General features: G+C 41.2%; 1 protein-coding gene across 15 annotated transcripts in view; it reads right to left on the minus strand.

Moving 5' to 3' along the window:
- The window catches only part of PIKFYVE (phosphoinositide kinase, FYVE-type zinc finger containing), a 93,403-nt gene extending 75,375 nt beyond the window's left edge, over positions 1-18,028 (minus strand). For 6 of the 15 annotated variants that reach the window (XM_033230483.1, XM_033230477.1, XM_033230480.1 and 3 more), the window contains exons 1-6: positions 17,771-17,919; positions 12,221-12,401; positions 9,559-9,708; positions 9,240-9,275; positions 6,468-6,586; positions 5,591-5,762 (exon numbers count right to left, since the gene is read on the minus strand). In XM_033230483.1, coding sequence (XP_033086374.1) covers positions 5,591-5,762; positions 6,468-6,586; positions 9,240-9,275; positions 9,559-9,708; positions 12,221-12,392 — 649 coding nt within the window. In that variant the 5' untranslated portion in view covers positions 12,393-12,401; positions 17,771-17,919. Of the gene's footprint in view, positions 1-5,590; positions 5,763-6,467; positions 6,587-9,239; positions 9,276-9,558; positions 9,709-12,220; positions 12,402-17,770 lie in introns of those variants that run through there. The other 9 variants (XM_033230481.1, XM_033230475.1, XM_033230486.1 and 6 more) reach the window with 7 other exon arrangements.
- Between the last annotated feature and the right edge of the window lie 357 nt (positions 18,029-18,385).

Here is an 18,385-nt window from a genome sequence, read left to right on the forward strand (position 1 = left end):
CTTTCAATTTACTACAACAAAGACTTCATTTGTTTCTTACACTATAAAGGAAATCTCCCCTAACCAGTCAGCTATTAGAACTAAAATTATCAAATCAATAAACAGAGCTAAGCCTAATCAGGAAAGTTTTCATTTCATGAAGAACTTTCATCAGCAAGAGCCTATTAAGCGCATGCCTATATGGTGTGATGGGAATACAATGACTGATGAGATACAGTCCTGCCACTTAAAAACTCATAGTCCACTGGAGGCAACACACATATAATCAAAAAGCTGCATGACAGATGGAGATACTATTGCTACTACCATCAATAACAATACTTTACTGTTCATTAATCCCTTTCCATGTACTAGACATTTTTCTAGGTATTAACATTTATTCAGTGTCACAATGTATAACTGTGCCTAGCATATATTATTGCAGGGGTCCCCAACCCCAGAGCCATGTACTGCTCCCCATCCATAGCCTCTTAGGAAGCAAGCCGCACAGCAGGAGGTGAGTGGTGAGCAAGCAGCACACAAGCTATACACAGACAAGCATTACCTCCGGAGCCTCACCTCCTGTCACATGAGCGGTGGCATCAGATTCCTATAGAAGCGTGAACCCTATGGTGAACTGCGCATGTGAGGGATCCAGGATGAAACGTTCCTTACGAGAATCTAATGCCTGATTATCTAAGGTGGAACAGTTTCATCTCAAAACCATCCCCCATCCGCCACACCAGTCCATGGAAAGACTGTCTTCCACAAAAGTGGTCCCTGGTGCCAAAAAGGTTGGGAACCACTATATTATCCCATTTGTGATTAACCTGATGTGTCAACTTGGCTAGATTGGTTGTTTGGTCAAGCTGAGATGCTGTGACAGTTATTTTTTTTGGATGTGATTAATATTTACAATCAGCTGACTTTAAGTAAAGCCGACTGTCCTCTAGAATGTGAGTAGGTCTCATCTAATCAGCTGAAGTCCTTAAGGACAAAGACTAAAGTTTTCAGAAGAAAAAGAAATTCTGTCTCAACACAGCAAGATAGAAATCCTGTAGGAGTTTCCAGCCTACTGGCTTGCCCTGAGAATTTCAGACTTGCCAGTCCTCAAAATAACTTGACCGATTGTTAAACATAAATTTCTCTCTATATTAAGTGTGTGTTTGTGTATCCTACTGGTTCTGTTTCTCTGGAGAACCCTAACACATATTTTGGCACCAAGAATGGCTCTAGAGCAACAGAATCTTAAGGATAAGTTTTCTGAATTGGTTCTTACATTTCTGGAATTGGTTCTCTAAGCTGATTAGATTTAAAGGCACTAATGACTCTATTTCCAGTAGTAAAGAGAACACTGATAGTCCATTGTGTAATGTGGCAACAAAGACATGCAAAATATCACCTATAGATACTCCGAATCAAACATTAATACTTATAAAAGGCAAAGTGCTGGGTGACCAAGTATTTAATACCTTAGAACGGTTTTGTCAAGCTAACAAGTATAATGACATGGGCTGGATCCTCCTAATTGCATTAGACAAAAGTAAAAAAAGAAATGGATTATCTTAGGGATTCAAATTCCCAGCTGAAGAACTGTATAAATTATCTGAAAGTTTCTAGGTCTTCCTTGAAAGAAATCCTTACCTCCTGCAGTTTCAGTGCTAAGATTGCTAAAAATCAAATGACACTCTCATCCTGCAAGTGGCTGAACTGAAACACAAACTGAATCACCAACCTTGAAGTTTGTCTGCTATTAAAGTGAGGGCATTGATTGGGAAGGGATGGAAATATATAGGAAGATCCTGATGAAGCTGGGGATACTAAACACCAAAATTCTGAGTCTTCTTTGCCAGCAGAAGCAGTCTTTCCACTGCTTCTGCAGTGGATAATGAAGGTATGGGATAACAATGGAAAGAATGGTAAAGTTGGATCAAGCTGAATTTACTGATGTGGGCCCACTAAGCAGATTCTATATTTATTGTCGCAGCTCAAGGGGTTAAAAGGGTCTCCAACAGTCTGTTTAGATGACTGGCTGAAACACAGACCAAAAGGTGGCTTACACTAAATGGGGTTGAAATGTCAGAAATGCCCTATTATATTATAGAAGAAGGCATCCAAAGGTTAGGGGAGCTTGAAACATTAAAAGTAGTTTTACCATGTGAGACTTGCTGACTCACCCAAGGGGGCCATACCTTTCAACCACGACTATGAGAAATAAATTTGTGAGGGGAGGCCCAGCATCCTTAAAGAGCTTTGTGGTTGCTCTTCTTTGTAGATCAGAAATTACAAAAGGAACTACTGCTACTGGGTCAGGAAACCTAAATGCAATGGGGATCACTGGATCCCAGGGTGGCAGGGCCAACAGGCAGCACTTTAATTGCCAAAGACAAGGTGGGCATGGTTACTGTAATAGACATTAGCATCAAAGCAGTAATCAGAATAAATTAAGAGATTTATAGCATTGGCTAGTTGATCATAATGTCTCCACAAGTGAAGTAGATGGGCAATCAACAAAACTCTTACTTGATTTGTATAAGAGAAATAACTCTACATCAAGTAGCTGTAAGTCCAACTTGAATAATGAAAACCGAGTCATATGATCTTTTAATCAATTCCCAGACTTGAGCCATTTACCAATTTACCATTTACCGATGATCCAGAACTCTTCTTCATTCTGAAGAACCCCACTACACTGCCAGAAATGTACACTGTTAATCTTTCTACCAGCCATCCCCAAAGAGACCTATGCTTGTACCAAGGCAACTGGACACTGAGGAGAAGGAAATACTGAAATTTTTCATGGGTTATTAGACACCCACTCTCAACTGACACTAATTTCAGGAGACCCAAAACATCACTCTGGTCTGCCTGTCAGAGTAGAGACTTACAGAGGTCAGGTGATCAGTGGCGCTTTAGCTCAGGTCTATCTCACTGTGAGTTTAGTGAGTCCCCAGACTCACTCTATAGTTATTTCCCCAGTTCTAGAATATAGAGATAGAACAGACAACCAAGAGAATCCCTACATTTGTTCCCTGATCTGTATTTTGGTACTTCTGGCCTCCAGAACTACGAGACATACATTTCTGTTGTTCTAAGCCACTGAGCCTGTGGTACTTTGTTATGGTAGCCCTAGGAAGCTAACATACCAACCATATTAACAAGAAAGGTTTTATCCTGAGGGTAATGGGAGCTCTGAAAGAGTACTATGCAGGGAAATACCGACATGATCAAATTAGCATTTTACAAAGAATGCCGACTAGGATATGAAATATGAATTCAAGGTAGGGAGAAACTAAAGGTTAAAAAAAAAAAAGTCTTTTAAAAGCTGTAATCGTGGTCACTGTAGCCTTAGAGTACAATTTGAAGTCAGGAAATGTGATGCCTCCTGACTTGTTCTTTTTGCTTACAATTGTTTTGACTACTCAGGCTCTTTTTTGGTTCTATATGAATTTTAGAATAGTTTTTCTAATTCTATGAAAAATGGCATTGGTAGTTTCATAGGAATAGGCTACAGTAACAAAAACAGCATGGTACTGGTACAAAAACAGGCACGTAAGCCAATGGAACAGAACAAAGAACCCAGAAATAAAACCACACACTTACAGACATTTGATCTTCAACAAAGTCAACAAAAATGAACAACAGGGAAAGGACTCCCTATTCAATAAATGGCACTGGGATAGCTGGCTAGCCATATGCAGAAGAATAAAACTGGCCCCTATGTTTCACCATATATGAAAATTAATTCAAGATGGATTAAAGATTTAAATGTAAGACCTCAAACTATGAAAGTCCTAGAAGAAAACCTATGAAGCACGATTCTGGACATCAGCCTTGGGAAACAACTTATGACTAAGTCCTCAAAAGCAATTGCAACAAAAACAAAAATTGACATGTGGGACCTAATTAAACTACAGTGCTTCCGCACGGTAAAAGAAACTATCAACAGAGTAAACACACAAGCCACAGAAGAGGACAATATACTTGCAAACTATGCATCTGACAAAGATCTAATATCCAGAATATATAAGAAACATAATTCAACAAGTAAAAAACAAATGACCCCATTAAAAATTGGGCAAAAGACATGAACAGACACTTCTCAAAAAAAGACCTACAAGTGGCCAATAAACATGAAAAAATGCTCCACATCACTAATCATTAGTGAAATGCAAATCAAAACCACAATAAGATACCATCTCACACCAGTCAGAATAGCTGTTATTAAACAGCCAAAAAACGAATACTGGTAAAGCTGCAGAGAAAAGAGAATGCTTATACACTACTGAGGGTAATGTAAGTTATTTCAGCCACTGTGGAAGACAGTTGGAAGATTTCTCAAAGAGCTTAAAACAGTACTACTACCATTTGACTCAGGAATCCCACTACTGGGTATATATCCAAAGGAGAATAAATAATTCCACCAAAAAGACACATGCACTCGTATGTTCATTGTAACACTTTTTATAATAGCAAAGACAGAATCAACCTGGGTGCACCAATGGTGAAATGGATAAAGAAAATGTGGCATATATAGACCATGGAATACTATGCAGCCATAAAAAAAAAAGAACAAAATTATGTCCTTTGTAGCAACATGGATGCAGCTGGAGGCCATTATCCTAAGTAAATTAACACAGGAACAGAAAACCAAAAGCCACAAGCTCTCACTTACAAGTGGGAGCTAAACACTGAGTACATAAGGACATAAGGATGGCAACAAGAGACAAGGGGACTACTAGAGCAGGGAGGGAGGAAGAGGAGCAAGATTTGAAAAACTAACTACTGGATACCATGCCCACTACCTGGGTGACAGGATCAATCATATGCAAAATCTAAGCATCACTAAATATACCCAGTAACAAACATGAATCTAAAATAAAAGTTGAAATTATTACCAAAAAAAAAAAAAAAAAAAGAAATACAAATAATTTTCAAACAAAAAAGCTGCTGTAAAAGCTAATGGGGTTCTTGACAGATAATGGGATTCTGAACTCTGTAGTAGTTTAGGTGTTAAAAAAAAAACGAGCAGACAGAAAGATCTTCACAATAACAAAAATAGCATGAGAGAGATGCCAGGAGTGTTCTTTTTCAGGTAATTTCTGCCTACCTTCCACTCCCAAATCACTATATAAATCAACACACCATTGTTCAGTTTTTTTCTGTTTCAACAAATAACTTAAATTTTCTGTACTGCTGAAATCTGACTACGCTCCTTATGGAAGAATCTGAGTAAGACACAATTCACTGCCAAAGCTCAGTGTCATGTAACGTCAAGGAAGATCTGTACTTGGTAAAATGAAAACTCTCATTGTGACTTAAATTACTAATCTACTCTAACGATCTTGTCTAATAAATTTTAATGTTCCCATAGATTTTGCTAGCATCTACAATAAATACACTGTTACTCTGGTTATTTATGATAAGTCCCATCTACTGTATTATTCAATAGTAAAGTTCTTAAAAGCAAAGCTGTGTCTCCCTCACCTTTGTGTCCCCATGTCTTACACATAAAGCCCAAAATGAAAATTGGCTTAACACTATCCTGTATTATAAGTGTTTTATAGTTATGACCTTTAAAAATTGTAAACTGGCAATAAAATGCATTTACCTGTATAGCCCATAAATTTTCCAGGGATTTCTTGATTACAGCAACGACTGCAGAAAATCTGCCCACATAGTCGGCAATGGTGTCTGCGCCTAAAGGTTGTAAATTTCTCACTACAGTCATAGCACTCTTTACATTGGCTATCTGGCATCCAGTATTGTTTCAGGTCACTATCCTATAACAATAAAAATGTGTGAAGGCTTCTTGAAAATACTGATTATTAATAAGCAATGGCAAATGAAATCCTCAAAGCTTTCTTTTGCAGAAAACAAACTAATTCAAAAATTCATATGGGAATACAAAAGGTCAAAATAACCAAGACAATCTTGAAGACGAACAAATTGAAGGACTTAATATTACCAGCCATCAAGACTTATTCTAATGCTACAATAATTTTAGACAGGGTACTGGTAAAAGGATAGAAAAAAATATAGGTATGGAACAGAAAAAGAGAGCCCTGACACACCCTCACACATATGTGGACTTATGGTGAAATTTATAATGCAATCAGTGGAAGATGGTCTTTTCAAAAACAATGGTACTATATCCAACTGGACATCCATGAGGAAAAATGGAAGCCTGACCCCTATACTTGACAGAAATAATAAACCTTCTTGAAGAAACCATAGGAGGATATCTATTGCCCTGAACTAGATAAACACTTCTTAAACAGAACACAAAAAGCACTAAGCATAAAGGGAAGAAACTGATACATTAGACTACAATAAAATTAAGAACTTATGTATAAAAATAGGGTGCTCACAGTTGGAGGAAGTACTAATTAAACTTTCTTTCAGTGGCATTAATGCCATTTTCATTAGGTATGGCATGATCCCCATAAGCGCTTAATAAGTAATCTTCCAAAGCCTCCAGACAGTACCTGGCTTTTCCCTTCCATGATTTCCTTGAGGCGTTTTAATACTGTGCTGAGGCTTCGAAGCTGAACAGCTGTACGAGGGTCATGACCTCCAAAGGTAGGTTCTGCTTTCCTTCTTGTGTCTGAGTTGGATTAAAAAAAAAGCAACCTTGTTAACAGTCCCTAGTATCTATATACAACAAGGTATATATGTGATGGAAACTGCCTCTTATGGTTAGCATATAATTATGTTCTCCCATCCAGTTATATGAATTGAGAGTTAAAACAAGTCTTTACAAGGGTAAGAGGCTACTGAAAGTATTTCTTCTCATGTAAAATGCTGTTTTACAAGCGAGTAAAGGCTGCCTAAGACAAGCATTGTCTAAGACCATTGATGGTTTTCAGGCCTGAAATGGGAACATCACTTAAATGGTCCAAAATTCATTAATGACTTCTTAAGCCCTTTGGTCCAACCTATAATAAATGCTTCTAGAAATTTAGCAGAAGAAAAAGCAATCAGGGAGGGTTAACTGAGCTTGTTCTCTAAAGTCAAACAGGTAAGCAGTAGGATCAAACAGTTTAGTTCTGTCTGCAGACCATATATCCAAAGTCTCATGCAGAAGATGGTCAGAAAGAAGTTTAATAGCTCAGCCTTCAAAGATTCTGACAGACTTCACAACATCCAGGATGGTAAATTTTGCCATGGTAGAACTTGACCTATGTCCAAGCATATTAAAACTGCCAGAAAATTGCTAAAACTCCAATCTTATCCCTCCCTGTCACTTCCCCAACCCTGTAGCTCCAAATTGGAAAGGATCATTTATACCCGACATAGCAATACTGAACCAAATCTATCACTAATAAGCCCAAATTCCAGCCTCATAGCCAAAATAGGATATGCCCACCAAAGCTGTCACCTATTATTTCCTTAATTTAGACCAAAGTTACAACTGAAGTTTCTGCCTATTTCTGGCAGTTACAAAACCTAAGGATGAAGCAAAGATAGTTTGACAAAAAGGATGAATATCCTATTAGCTTAAACCCATCAACCTGATAACCTACCGCAAAGTAAGCTGGAAAATACCCCACTCTGAATCTTCCTCAGATTCACCATTTGCTAGATAGGTGTTGTTTTGGCTGGGTGGGAAAAAAAAGAATTACAAAGAAATGAGAGGTTGGGATCTAAAGTTTACAAAGAATTTCCCAAGATTATGTAATCACTGAAGTAACTATCAAAATTGTACCTATTTTAGAAAACTCTGGAAACTTCTATCTTTCTATAAAGTTATATCTTAGTTTTAGCACATACCTCAGATGTGTTGCTACTGTATTAGAATAACTAAACTTGACTCTCAAAACAAAAAGCAACTCTCCATGATCTACAAGTTGAAAAAGAAGACAGATGAAGCTACTGGAAACATAACGGCTGTGCTCCTGAGCATCAGGCAACAACTTGTGAAGTCCCTTGCATTTAGCCAATTAGGAATATAAGAAAGTATTAATAGCATCATCCACTGAAAAAGGATGAATGAGACCCTTCTTGGAACCAAGAGAATCATAGATGTTGGCTGAAGATGAAAGAGACCCAGAGAGAAAATCTGGTCTAGCTTTATGCCCTTAGGCAAATAGCCTTAGCTGCTTCTCTTGCAAAATGAACATCAGAAAATTAAATAACTTTCCTAAGGTCGGAAAGCTAGCAAATTGTAGAATTACAGCCTTTTTAATAGGGAAAAGAACGTGGCTGGCCAACCACCACCAGGCTTCTGAAGCTCAAATGCCTTGAAGATAGAATCAAATAATCAAGTAGACTTGAGAAAGACAATAAAGAAACTAGACATTAAAGGCTCCACCTGGAGATATTAAAGTTCAAGTTGATCATAACACCAATGGCAAGGTTTGGCAGGCTGCCAATTAGTAACTCCTAAAAGATTACTTTCTAGTCTAACTTGATTTTAGGTAAAACAAATCCTACACTCAATTCAGCACAGGATTGAGTCAAAAGAGCTCCCTCAACAAAAACAGTGTTGTTGTGGGTCAGACTCAAGAGCTAAGGAGAGTTTACTGAGGCTAAAAGTTAAAATAGAGATTATGTGGAACAAAAGCAGAGCTCCTTTCTCCCTCTCCCACTCTCCATCTTCTGATTCTTCCCTCCAAATGGCTGATGTAACCCTGGCTGAGGCTCACTGCCCTAGAAAACCTGTGCAGGTAATGCAGCCAGCTCTGTGCCAGTCCTTGGGTAGAAACTCTTCTTTTGCTTGGTTTATCTTTGCTCTGGCTGACCAATTCTGAACTCACAATAAACTATCCTTCTGCCAACCACCATTACCTGGGGGAAGACCAGCCAGACCAGACGGTATCTAGTGTTCAGGGGCATCTAATTCCCAATGCTGCATCCCTTCCTCTCTACCATGCCACCTCCCACTTCCTTTCTTTCGTCACCTTGACCTGGGCAAACCACTCCACCAAGTTGAAAAATCTGACAGAAATAAAACATAAACCACCTCTCTTTCTCTAATCTCTCAATTCTGACACCAGTCCCCAGCCCATACTCATCAGAAGAGCATGAAAATGAAGGAGATGACTGTGTAGCAGACCAGAATGGAAAACAGACAGATGAGAGGAGCTCAGCCTATTCAGCCACACTGACAGTTTGCACCCCAACAAGGACAGAAGGCCAAGAGCAAGTGGCAGCCCACTAATGGAGTTGACAGAGTTCTGCAGCCAGAGGCATGCATATCACATTTCACTAGCGTCCCAAGAACATATGCAAAATTCATTTACAAAGTGGAAACTAACCTGTGTTCTCCTGGGGATGCTGCAAACTGTTCTCTGCTGAAACCCAAGCAAGTAATTAATCAAAAAATAGTCAAGAGATCTGTGCCTTGCCTAAATTAAAGTTTAATGAGACGTTTAAGAATTTTTTCAGGTGTCAATAAATTCTTTCACTACCTAGGTAACAGTTTTATTTACTCTGAACGATACCTGACTATTCCAAATAGTACCTAACTACTCCAAATAGCAGGAAAGTTAAGTCCTGCTATAAACAACTAGGAAACACAATGACGGCGGGAAAATCTAGCATATAGAAGGGAATGAAATAAGAATACTGTTTTACCTAATGCTGAAGAGCGCCGCTGGAGTTCCTCATTAAGCTGTTTTTTATAAGGTGTGGGTGACCTAACAGACTGTGTCCTTGAAGGGAGCTGAGGGCTGGTCCAACTTCCACTCAAAGGCTGCTGTTCTCCCTGGCCTCCTTCTGCTCTCTCTGTAGCAAGGGAACACTTGGCATTACTTAAAAAACTAAGACTGAGAGTTCAGCAATGAGAAGGAAGTAGATGAAATTTTCAGGCAACAATGTATACATGTATTATATGCATAACTAAAAACTATTTTTTTTTCTTTTTCATTTATTTAATTTTAAATACAGGCAGGTCTCCCCATGTTGCCCAGACTGGTATTGAACTCCTGGCCTCAAGCAATCCTCCCACCTCAGCATCCCAAAGTGCTGAAATTACAGGCATAGGCCACTGTGCCCAGCCTAGATTTTAAAAAAAGAAAATTCAAAGAAGGGGGCAAAACTACAGGCCAATAAACACACCTTGGTATATATGATCTTCTATTTGTTTCACTTTTCATTAGAAATTTCTTATGCATATTAAAGGAAACAAAATATAAGCTTCATATGAAGGCAGGGATTTTTGGGGTCTGTTTATGTGACAGATCCCTTACACTATTAAAACAGTTTCCAGCACAAAGGAGGTACCCAATAAACATTTGCTAAATAAATAAAAATTGTATTGCCTTATGACAACTCAGTGTAACGTGGTATGATAAACAGGATCCTGGAACACAAAAAGAACAAGTGGTAAAAACTCAAGAAATCTAATAAAATATGTAATTTAGTTAATAATCTATCAATAATAGTTCATTAATTGTAACAAATGTACCAGACTAATGTAAAATGTTTATATAAGGAAAACTCGGTATGGGAGTATATGGAAATTCTATCTTCCCAATTTTTCTATAAATCTAAAACTCTTCTAAAAAATAGTTTATTTTTTTAAACATCATTGTCTTAAAAATGTACTAAAGGGTTTTCATAGCACTTTAAACATGATCATAAATAAAATCCAGTTAATATTATTAAAGGTTCTACTGAGTTAATTAATACTATTAACCTCCCCAAATGCTTTACGACAAGAATTACTTTCTAACATACTTCAAGTAATACAGACAAAGGACATAGGCCACGCTTTTTTAAATTCTTGTCCCAAGTAAAAGACATATTACTTAAAAAGAGCTCATTTTAAAAGTATCTTTTCATTTGATGTCATTACATGTACACCTTAGTCTAACAGGTTTTTTTTGTTTTTTTTTTTTTTGAGATGGAATCTCTCTGTCGCCCAGGCTGGAGTGCAGTGGAGTGCAGTGGCGCAGTCTCGGCTCACTGCAAGCTCCGCCTCCCGGGTTTACGCCATTCTCCTGCCTCAGCCTCCCCAGTAGCTGGGACTACAGGCGCCCGCCATCTCGCCCGGCTAATTTTTTGTATTTTTTAGTAGAGACAGGGTTTCACCGTGTTAGCCAGGATGGTCTTGATCTCCTGACCTCGTGATCCACCCATTTCGGCCTCCCAAAGTGCTGGGATTACAGGCTTGAGCCACCGCGCCCGGCTAGTCTAACAGTTTTAAGTCAACAAGAACCCTAATGACAGCTTCCAGTTTTTTAAAAGTATAAACCTTTCCTCCCACGTACTGTTCCTTTTAGTTTCATTGCTTTAAATATTTTAGCTATTAACCCCCAAAAGAACAAAGTCCATTCTATGAACTAATTTGAAGTATATTAACAAAAAAAGGGCCAGGCGCTGTGGCTCACGCCTGTAATCCCAACACTTTGGGAGGCCGAGGCGGGCAGATCACGAGGTCAGGAGATCGAGACCATCCTGGCTAACACGGTGAAACCCTGTCTCTACTAAAAAATACAAAAAATTAGCCGGGTGTGGTGGCAGGCGCCTGTAGTCCCAGCTACTAGGGAGGCTGAGGCAGGAGAATGGCGTGAACCTGGGAGGCGGAGCTTGCAGTGAGCCGAGATGGCACCAATGCACTCCAACCTGGGCAACAGAGGGAGAATCTGTCTCAAAAAAAAAAAAGAGAAAACAAGAACAACAAAAAGAGACGACTACTTTCTTCATTAAAAGAAACCTCCTTTTAACATTTAGTTTTTTATTATTTTTTCTTGAAACGGAGTCTCGCTCTGTCTCCTAGGCTGGAGTGCAGTGGCGTGATCTTGGCTCACTGCAAGCTCTGCCTCCCGGGTTCACGCCATTCTCCTGCCTCAGGCTCCTGAGCAGCTGGGACTACAGGTGCCCACCACCATGCCTGGCTAATTTTTTTGTATTTTTAGTAGAGATGGGGTTTCACCATGTTAGCCAGGATGGTCTCGATCTCCTGACCTTGTGATCTGTCCACCTCAGCTCCCAAAGTGCTGGGATTACAGGTGTGAGCCACCACAGCTAGCCTAACATGTAGTTTTTAATCCAGATCTTTAGTTACCAATCATTAATGATATTACAGTGAAAATTCTAGCTTTCTCTTCAGCAGTAAAACCTGGTGACCTACGATTAAAGCTATCAGCTTGTTAATATTTCACTTTCTTACAGACCCCACATTAAAGCTGAACAGACTACTGACCACTATATGATCATGGTGAGCTACTGGAGACAAAGGAGTATTTCAAAGAATCAAACCTGAATCAAACCTCTTATATTTAGTATGTCTTACCTTTGTTAAAACGAAAGAGATTTACAAAAGAACTATAAGCTGATTTAAAAGGGGGCTCATCTTGATCAGGAGTCAAAGGTTTAAAGTGTGTGAGATGAGAAGGACTAGTAGGAGATCGAGGCAAATCATTAGCAGAGTCCAGTGTTGGGGACGTCTTATCATCTGTGGCCATTTCATGAGTCTAAAAAACAAAAGAAACAAGCAAAAGATCTAAGTTCCTCAGGAAGCTCAAAAATTGATTCCAAACAGCATCCAAATATCTAGAAAATCCTACTCTGTGAAAATTCAGATTTATGAAAACAAACAGTAAATAAATCTAGCTTCATATATTCCAAAGGACTGAAAACACTGCTGTCTAAATCATAAGAGCCTCAATCATCTAAAACTATGATCTGATAGCCAACTCAATTTTGAACATTACTATTCAGATTATAGAAAATATTTAAATTGGCCGGGCACGGTGGCTCAAGCCTGTAATCCCAGCACTTTGGGAGGCCAAAACGGGCAGATCACGAGGTCAGGAGATCGAGACCTTCCTGGCTAACACGGTGAAACCCCCGTCTCTACTAAAAAATACAAAAAACTAGCCAGGCGAGGTGGCGGGCGCCTGTAGTCCCAGCTACTGGGGAGGCTGAGGCAGGAGAATGGCGTAAACCCGGGAGGCGGAGCTTGCAGTGAGCTGAGATCCGGCCACTGCACTCCAGCCCGGGCGACAGAGCGAGACTCCGTCTCAAAAAAAAAAAAAAAGAAAATATTTAAATTAATAAAAATTTGGAGGTAAAGCATTAATGTGAGCAGGCAGAAAGAAAAATAAGCATTTTCACATCATTTCTCTCTCTTTCATTTTAACATGTTTCAGAAGAAGGGATACACAACAGCTTTTTAAAGTTATGGGGGGAAGCTAGTTATACAACACACATATAAATTCTTCAGTCTTATTTTACTTATTTCAACTTTTTTTTTTTTTTGAGATGGAGTCTTGCTCTGTCGCCTAGGCTGGAATACAGTAGTGTGATCTTGGCTCACTGCAAGCTCCGCCTCCCAGGTTCAAGTGATCCTCTCACCTGAGCCTCCTGAATAGCTGGGACTATAGGCGCACATCAGCACATCCAGCTAATTTTTTGTATTTTCAGTAGGGAAGGGGTTTCACCATGTTGGCCAGGCTGGTCTCGAACTCCTGATCTCAGGTGATCCACCTGCCTCAGCCTCCCAAAGTGCTGGGATTACAGGCATGAGCCACCATGCCTGACCTCAACTTTTACATTTAAAAAAATAATATAAAAATCATTATATTTCTAAGACAAGGACATGAAAGTCATCCTTTAATGACATTTCTACAAAACTTTAACAATTACCTCAAGCTACACTTCATTCAAATCAACAAGTTGTTCCCCACTATCTTTGCTCCTAAACACACGAACCTGTAGTTTTTCCTCCCTTTAAGCCTCAATTTATAGAGACATTAAGAAGAAGATCTTCTTAAAGGCCTTTTTTCTAAATAACCAAAAAACCATATTTCAACCAAAGCAATAAAGCTAACCACATCACCAGATGGAAGTTACAGAAAAGTACTATTTTCTGCCATATTGATTCATATTTCAAAGAGAAGAACCATGGATAACTCAAATCATTAACATACTGTAGACTGGGCTGGGCACGGTGGCTCACACCTATAATCCCAGCACTTTGGGAGGCCGACGTGGGCAGATCACCTGAAGTCAGGAGTTCGAAACCAGCCTGGGCAACATGGTAAAACCCATCTCTACCAAAAATACAAAAATTAGCTGGACACGGTGGCAGGTGCCTGTAATCACAGTTACTCAGGAGGCTGAGGCAGAAGAATCACTTGAACCCAGGAGTCGGAGGTTGCAGCGAGCCAAGATCACACCACTGCACTCCAGCCTGGGCAACAAGAGCAAAACTCCGTCTACAAAAAAAAAAAAAATACCGTAGTCTGGCCCAGACATGGACCCTGCAGGAGATGAGTGCCCCCATCCACACACTGTCCTTTGGCCAGCAGACATCATGCCTCCCAAGGATATTCTGGGGAAGAACCAACAGGGCTCTCCATCTCCAAAGCAGCTGCCAAGCCAGCAGCAGCATGAGCCCCTCCAGCCAAGACCAAAGCTGAGCCAGCTATCCCATCCCCCAGGCCCCTGAGAAAATCCAGGAGCCTCAAGTCGATCTCTCCAAAGTGATCAAGTTTAACAAGGACCACCTGGAGGAGTTCAAGGTGGCCTACAAGCTGTTTAACTGAGTGGGGGCTGGCAAGATCCTGTACAGCCAGTTTGGGGACATGATGCGGGCCCTGGGCCAGAACCCCACCAATGCCAAGGTGCTCAAGTTCCTTGGGAACCCCAAGAGTGATGAGCTGAATGAAGTCCCAGCATGTGGACTTCGAGACTTTCCTGCCCATGCTCCAGGTGGCAGCCAAGAACTGGAACCAAGGCACATATGAGGAGTACTTGGAGGGGCTTCATGTGTTTGACAAAGAGGGGAATAGCAAAGTCACCAGAGCAGAGCTCAGACAAGTCCTCATCACCCTGGGAGAGAAGATGGCTGAGGAGGAGATGGAGACTGTTCTGGCAGCACATGAGGATAGCATTAACTAGGAGGCCTTCCTGAAACACTATGAGGCCTTCCTGAAACACATCGTAAGCATACTGAGCTCTGTAGATCCCTACGGCCCAGACACTGGGCCCCCGCAGGCAGAAGCTTGTTCCAACCACCAGGAGGCTACCTATTGTTTCAAAATAAGGACAACGTTCTTCCCTTGGAGAAAACAATATATATACTATAGCTTATAACCTAGTCTCCACTTTACAAAGATGACATTACAGTCTTGGTAAAATGCTTTTCACATTCAAAATCATATCTACCATCTCATTTTCTTCTTACAATCCCGGAAGGCACACACAGCTGGCTTTATTACATTTTACCTTTGAGGCAATCAAGGTTCACTGAACCTAAAACAACTTTCTTGGGGGTCAGACAGTAGTAGAACTGTCACTATACCCCAAGTCTCACCCCAAAAGTAAGTATTACATCAAAATTACTTTTGTAGCTCTTCACACTTTCCTTTTAACCTATCCGCATTCTCTACTTAAGGCTCTGTCTGATCAATAATTTAATTAATAAATTAAGGCAGAAAGGAAACCACTGACTTAAACAGAATTTGGCAATACATGTTTATTTGGGGGGGAGGGAAAAGAAAAAGAGGAAGAGGAAGGGGAAGGAAAGGGGAAGGAGAAAAGGAAGAAGAAGGGGAAGGAAAGTTTCTAATATCTTCCATTGAGAAGAATAATCAACAATCCTTCTGAAGTGTCATGACAATTCAGCAAAAAGTGTTGGGCAGTAAGCTGATGACTGATCAACTATACACTCAAAAAAAAGTTTGTGTGGTTATTTATTTAAAAAAAAAAAAAAAAGAGGCCAGGCACTGTGGCCTCATGCCTGTAATCCCAGCACTTTGGGAGGCTGAGATGGGAGGATCGCTTGAGGCCAGGAGTTCCAGACCAGCCTAGTCAACATAGCAAGACTTCATCTCTATTTTATTTAGGAAAAAAAAAAAAAAAAGAGCACTGGAGAGAAACAATAATGTGATGGTCGTAACAACCACCCCGGAAAACAGCCTACATTCTGCTTTAACACAAGTAACATCAGAAGCAGAGATGGCATTCTGCCTAAAGAGTCTTAGAACTACTTTTAAAGGTTATCTACACAAAAATTATACTTGGCTTTGGAAATAAGAAGATAAAAATTCCCATGAAAACACTTACCAAGTGTAGCCGCTGAAATATAAACCCAATCATGTAGTTAACCCTAATAATTACATAATGATACTGGCCCTGAAAAAATTATCTTACAACTCTCACTCTTTAGCAGCTTAACAACGCTTTAAAATATAAATTAGGACTCTTTCCTGAGAGGTAATCAGTCCTATTAACCCACCTACCCAAAGCCTTCTGATATGTCATCAATACTTTAACTCTTTCTAATTAAGGCTGCTAATACATGCAGACCTCCTACAAACTATGAGAAGCCAAATCAGTAAAGGCCGGACGTGGTGGCTCACACCTGTGATCCCCACACTTTGGGAGGCCGAGGCAGGAGAATCCCTTGAGCCTGGGAGGCAGATCGTGCCATTTCACTCCAGCCTGGGCGAGGGAGGGAGACCCCAGGCCCGGTGGCTCACGCCTGTAATCCCAGCACCTTGGGAGGCTGAGGCGGGTGAATCGCCTGAGGTCAGGAATTCGAAACCAGCTTAACTAACATGGTGAAATCCCGTCTCTACCAAAAATACAAAAATTAGCCGAGTGTTCTGTCGCGCGCCTGTAATCTAGCTACTCAGGAGGCTGAGGCAGAAGAATCGCTTGAACCCGGGAAGGCAGAGGTTGCAGTCGGCCGAGATCGCGCCACTGCACTCCAACCTGGGGTACTGAGCGAGGCTCTGTCAAAAAAAAAAAACAAACTGGAAATTTAATAATTTAGGAAAGTTGAATATTGGAAATGTTAGCTTCTATCAACAAAGATTTCTTGTTACATTTTTTACCAACACGCCTAAAAGAAAACCCGAGCACGATCCAGAACGCAGAAAAAGGGAGAATATAGGAAATTAGTCTTGCTCCACAGAAGAGATTTAACCTACACAATCTTTGTCACAAACACGGAAGGAAAGAAGGAAGGAAGGAAGGAACATTTTTTGTAAGAATACTGACAGAGTGGGAGTTTTGGAGTGCCAAAGGGACTCAAATAAATCAGAAATAAGTACACCGTACCAAGCGACTACCTCTATTGTCAACACGGGACATATTTTTGAACATAGGATGCACTGCGTCAATACTAATGAATGATATATACACATCACATACACACGAATAACTTGCTTTATACAAAATTCTATCACTTCTTTATTTCTTGACTGTCTCAGGAATAACCTCTGATTGGGCAGAAAACCCCTAAGTCCTAAAAGTTTCCAATACATTCCATTCTCATCCTTTTGTTGGGAACATTCTAAGCAAAGGGTAAACACTAATTGGGAATAAGCCTCCTCAAGAGACTCTGAAACGTAAGTTGAAATGGAATCGTCTCAAATAGCAAAGGCAAGCATTTAAGACAAACACACATTTTAACCCCACGGTTGGTATCGTTTCTGCAGCTCATGAACTTTCTTTTCCAGCCTACGGATGCGCCTCTAACAAACTCAGAACTCACGCACTCAGAGGGAAAAGCAACTGGACTCTTCCCCTCCTAAATAACTTCAGGCGTATAAGGGTCGAGAAAGAGGCAAAGGAACTTCAAACGTTTCCAAGGAAATCTTAAGGGCCCCACCCGGCTTCCGTCACCACTCGCCAGACGGGTAAACAGGAGGACGAGCTAATTCTAAAGCCAGGTTGTCTGCCCTTCTTTGCTCAGCCGCAGCCAGGGCCTAGCCCCGGCTGTGGAACCCTGGTTCTCACCTTCACCTCAGCTCTGGCCCAGCAGCTCCCCATACCGGCCTCCCTCCCATGCTCAGCCCGAGCGGGCTAAGCTCCAGGCCCCCTCCCTTACCTGCGCCTCCCGCCCCGGCCTCGCCGGTTGCCCCCCGCCCCAGCCACCGCTTCACCGGCTCAGCCCCCGGAAGTCGGCCCCCGAGCCCGGCGGTGGGCTCCTCAGGCCGCGGACGGTTGCGGCAGGAAGCGAAGCTGCTTACATGGTTGCTGCGACTTCTCGCTTCCCCCCCTCCCAAGGCTCCGCCCTCTGTCTTCCTGTCCCCCAATCCACAATCTTTCCCGGGGGCGGCTCCTCCCAGCCGGCCCGACGCGCGGATCAGATGCTCAGGCAGAAGGAGTCCAGCCCAGATGGAGTCGTCCTGATCTTTTGGCCGAGATTAGGCCGCTTCAGCCTTCCTGGAAGAAGCCAGGGGGACTGCGCTCGTGAGCGTCACGCGTGCGGGGTCACCGAATGGGTGCTTGGTGCTCTGCACGGGTGCTGGCTGGACTGCGATTACCGTATGTGTTCGATACTGTGGGCACTCATAATGTTATTGAGTTGTTGACAGTTCACTCGTGTAGCGCTGAACCAGAGTTAGCGAGGACTCTGTTTCCAGACTTGCATGACTCCGCCAGTAACCAGCCATATGATCTTAAATTGCTCATTTATTTAGGCCTTAGACCTCAGGTGTGT

The sequence above is a fragment of the Trachypithecus francoisi genome, unplaced genomic scaffold (genome assembly GCF_009764315.1).
Source record: "Trachypithecus francoisi isolate TF-2019V2 unplaced genomic scaffold, Tfra_2.0 Lachesis_group13, whole genome shotgun sequence".
Classification (NCBI taxonomy): Eukaryota; Metazoa; Chordata; class Mammalia; order Primates; family Cercopithecidae; genus Trachypithecus; species Trachypithecus francoisi.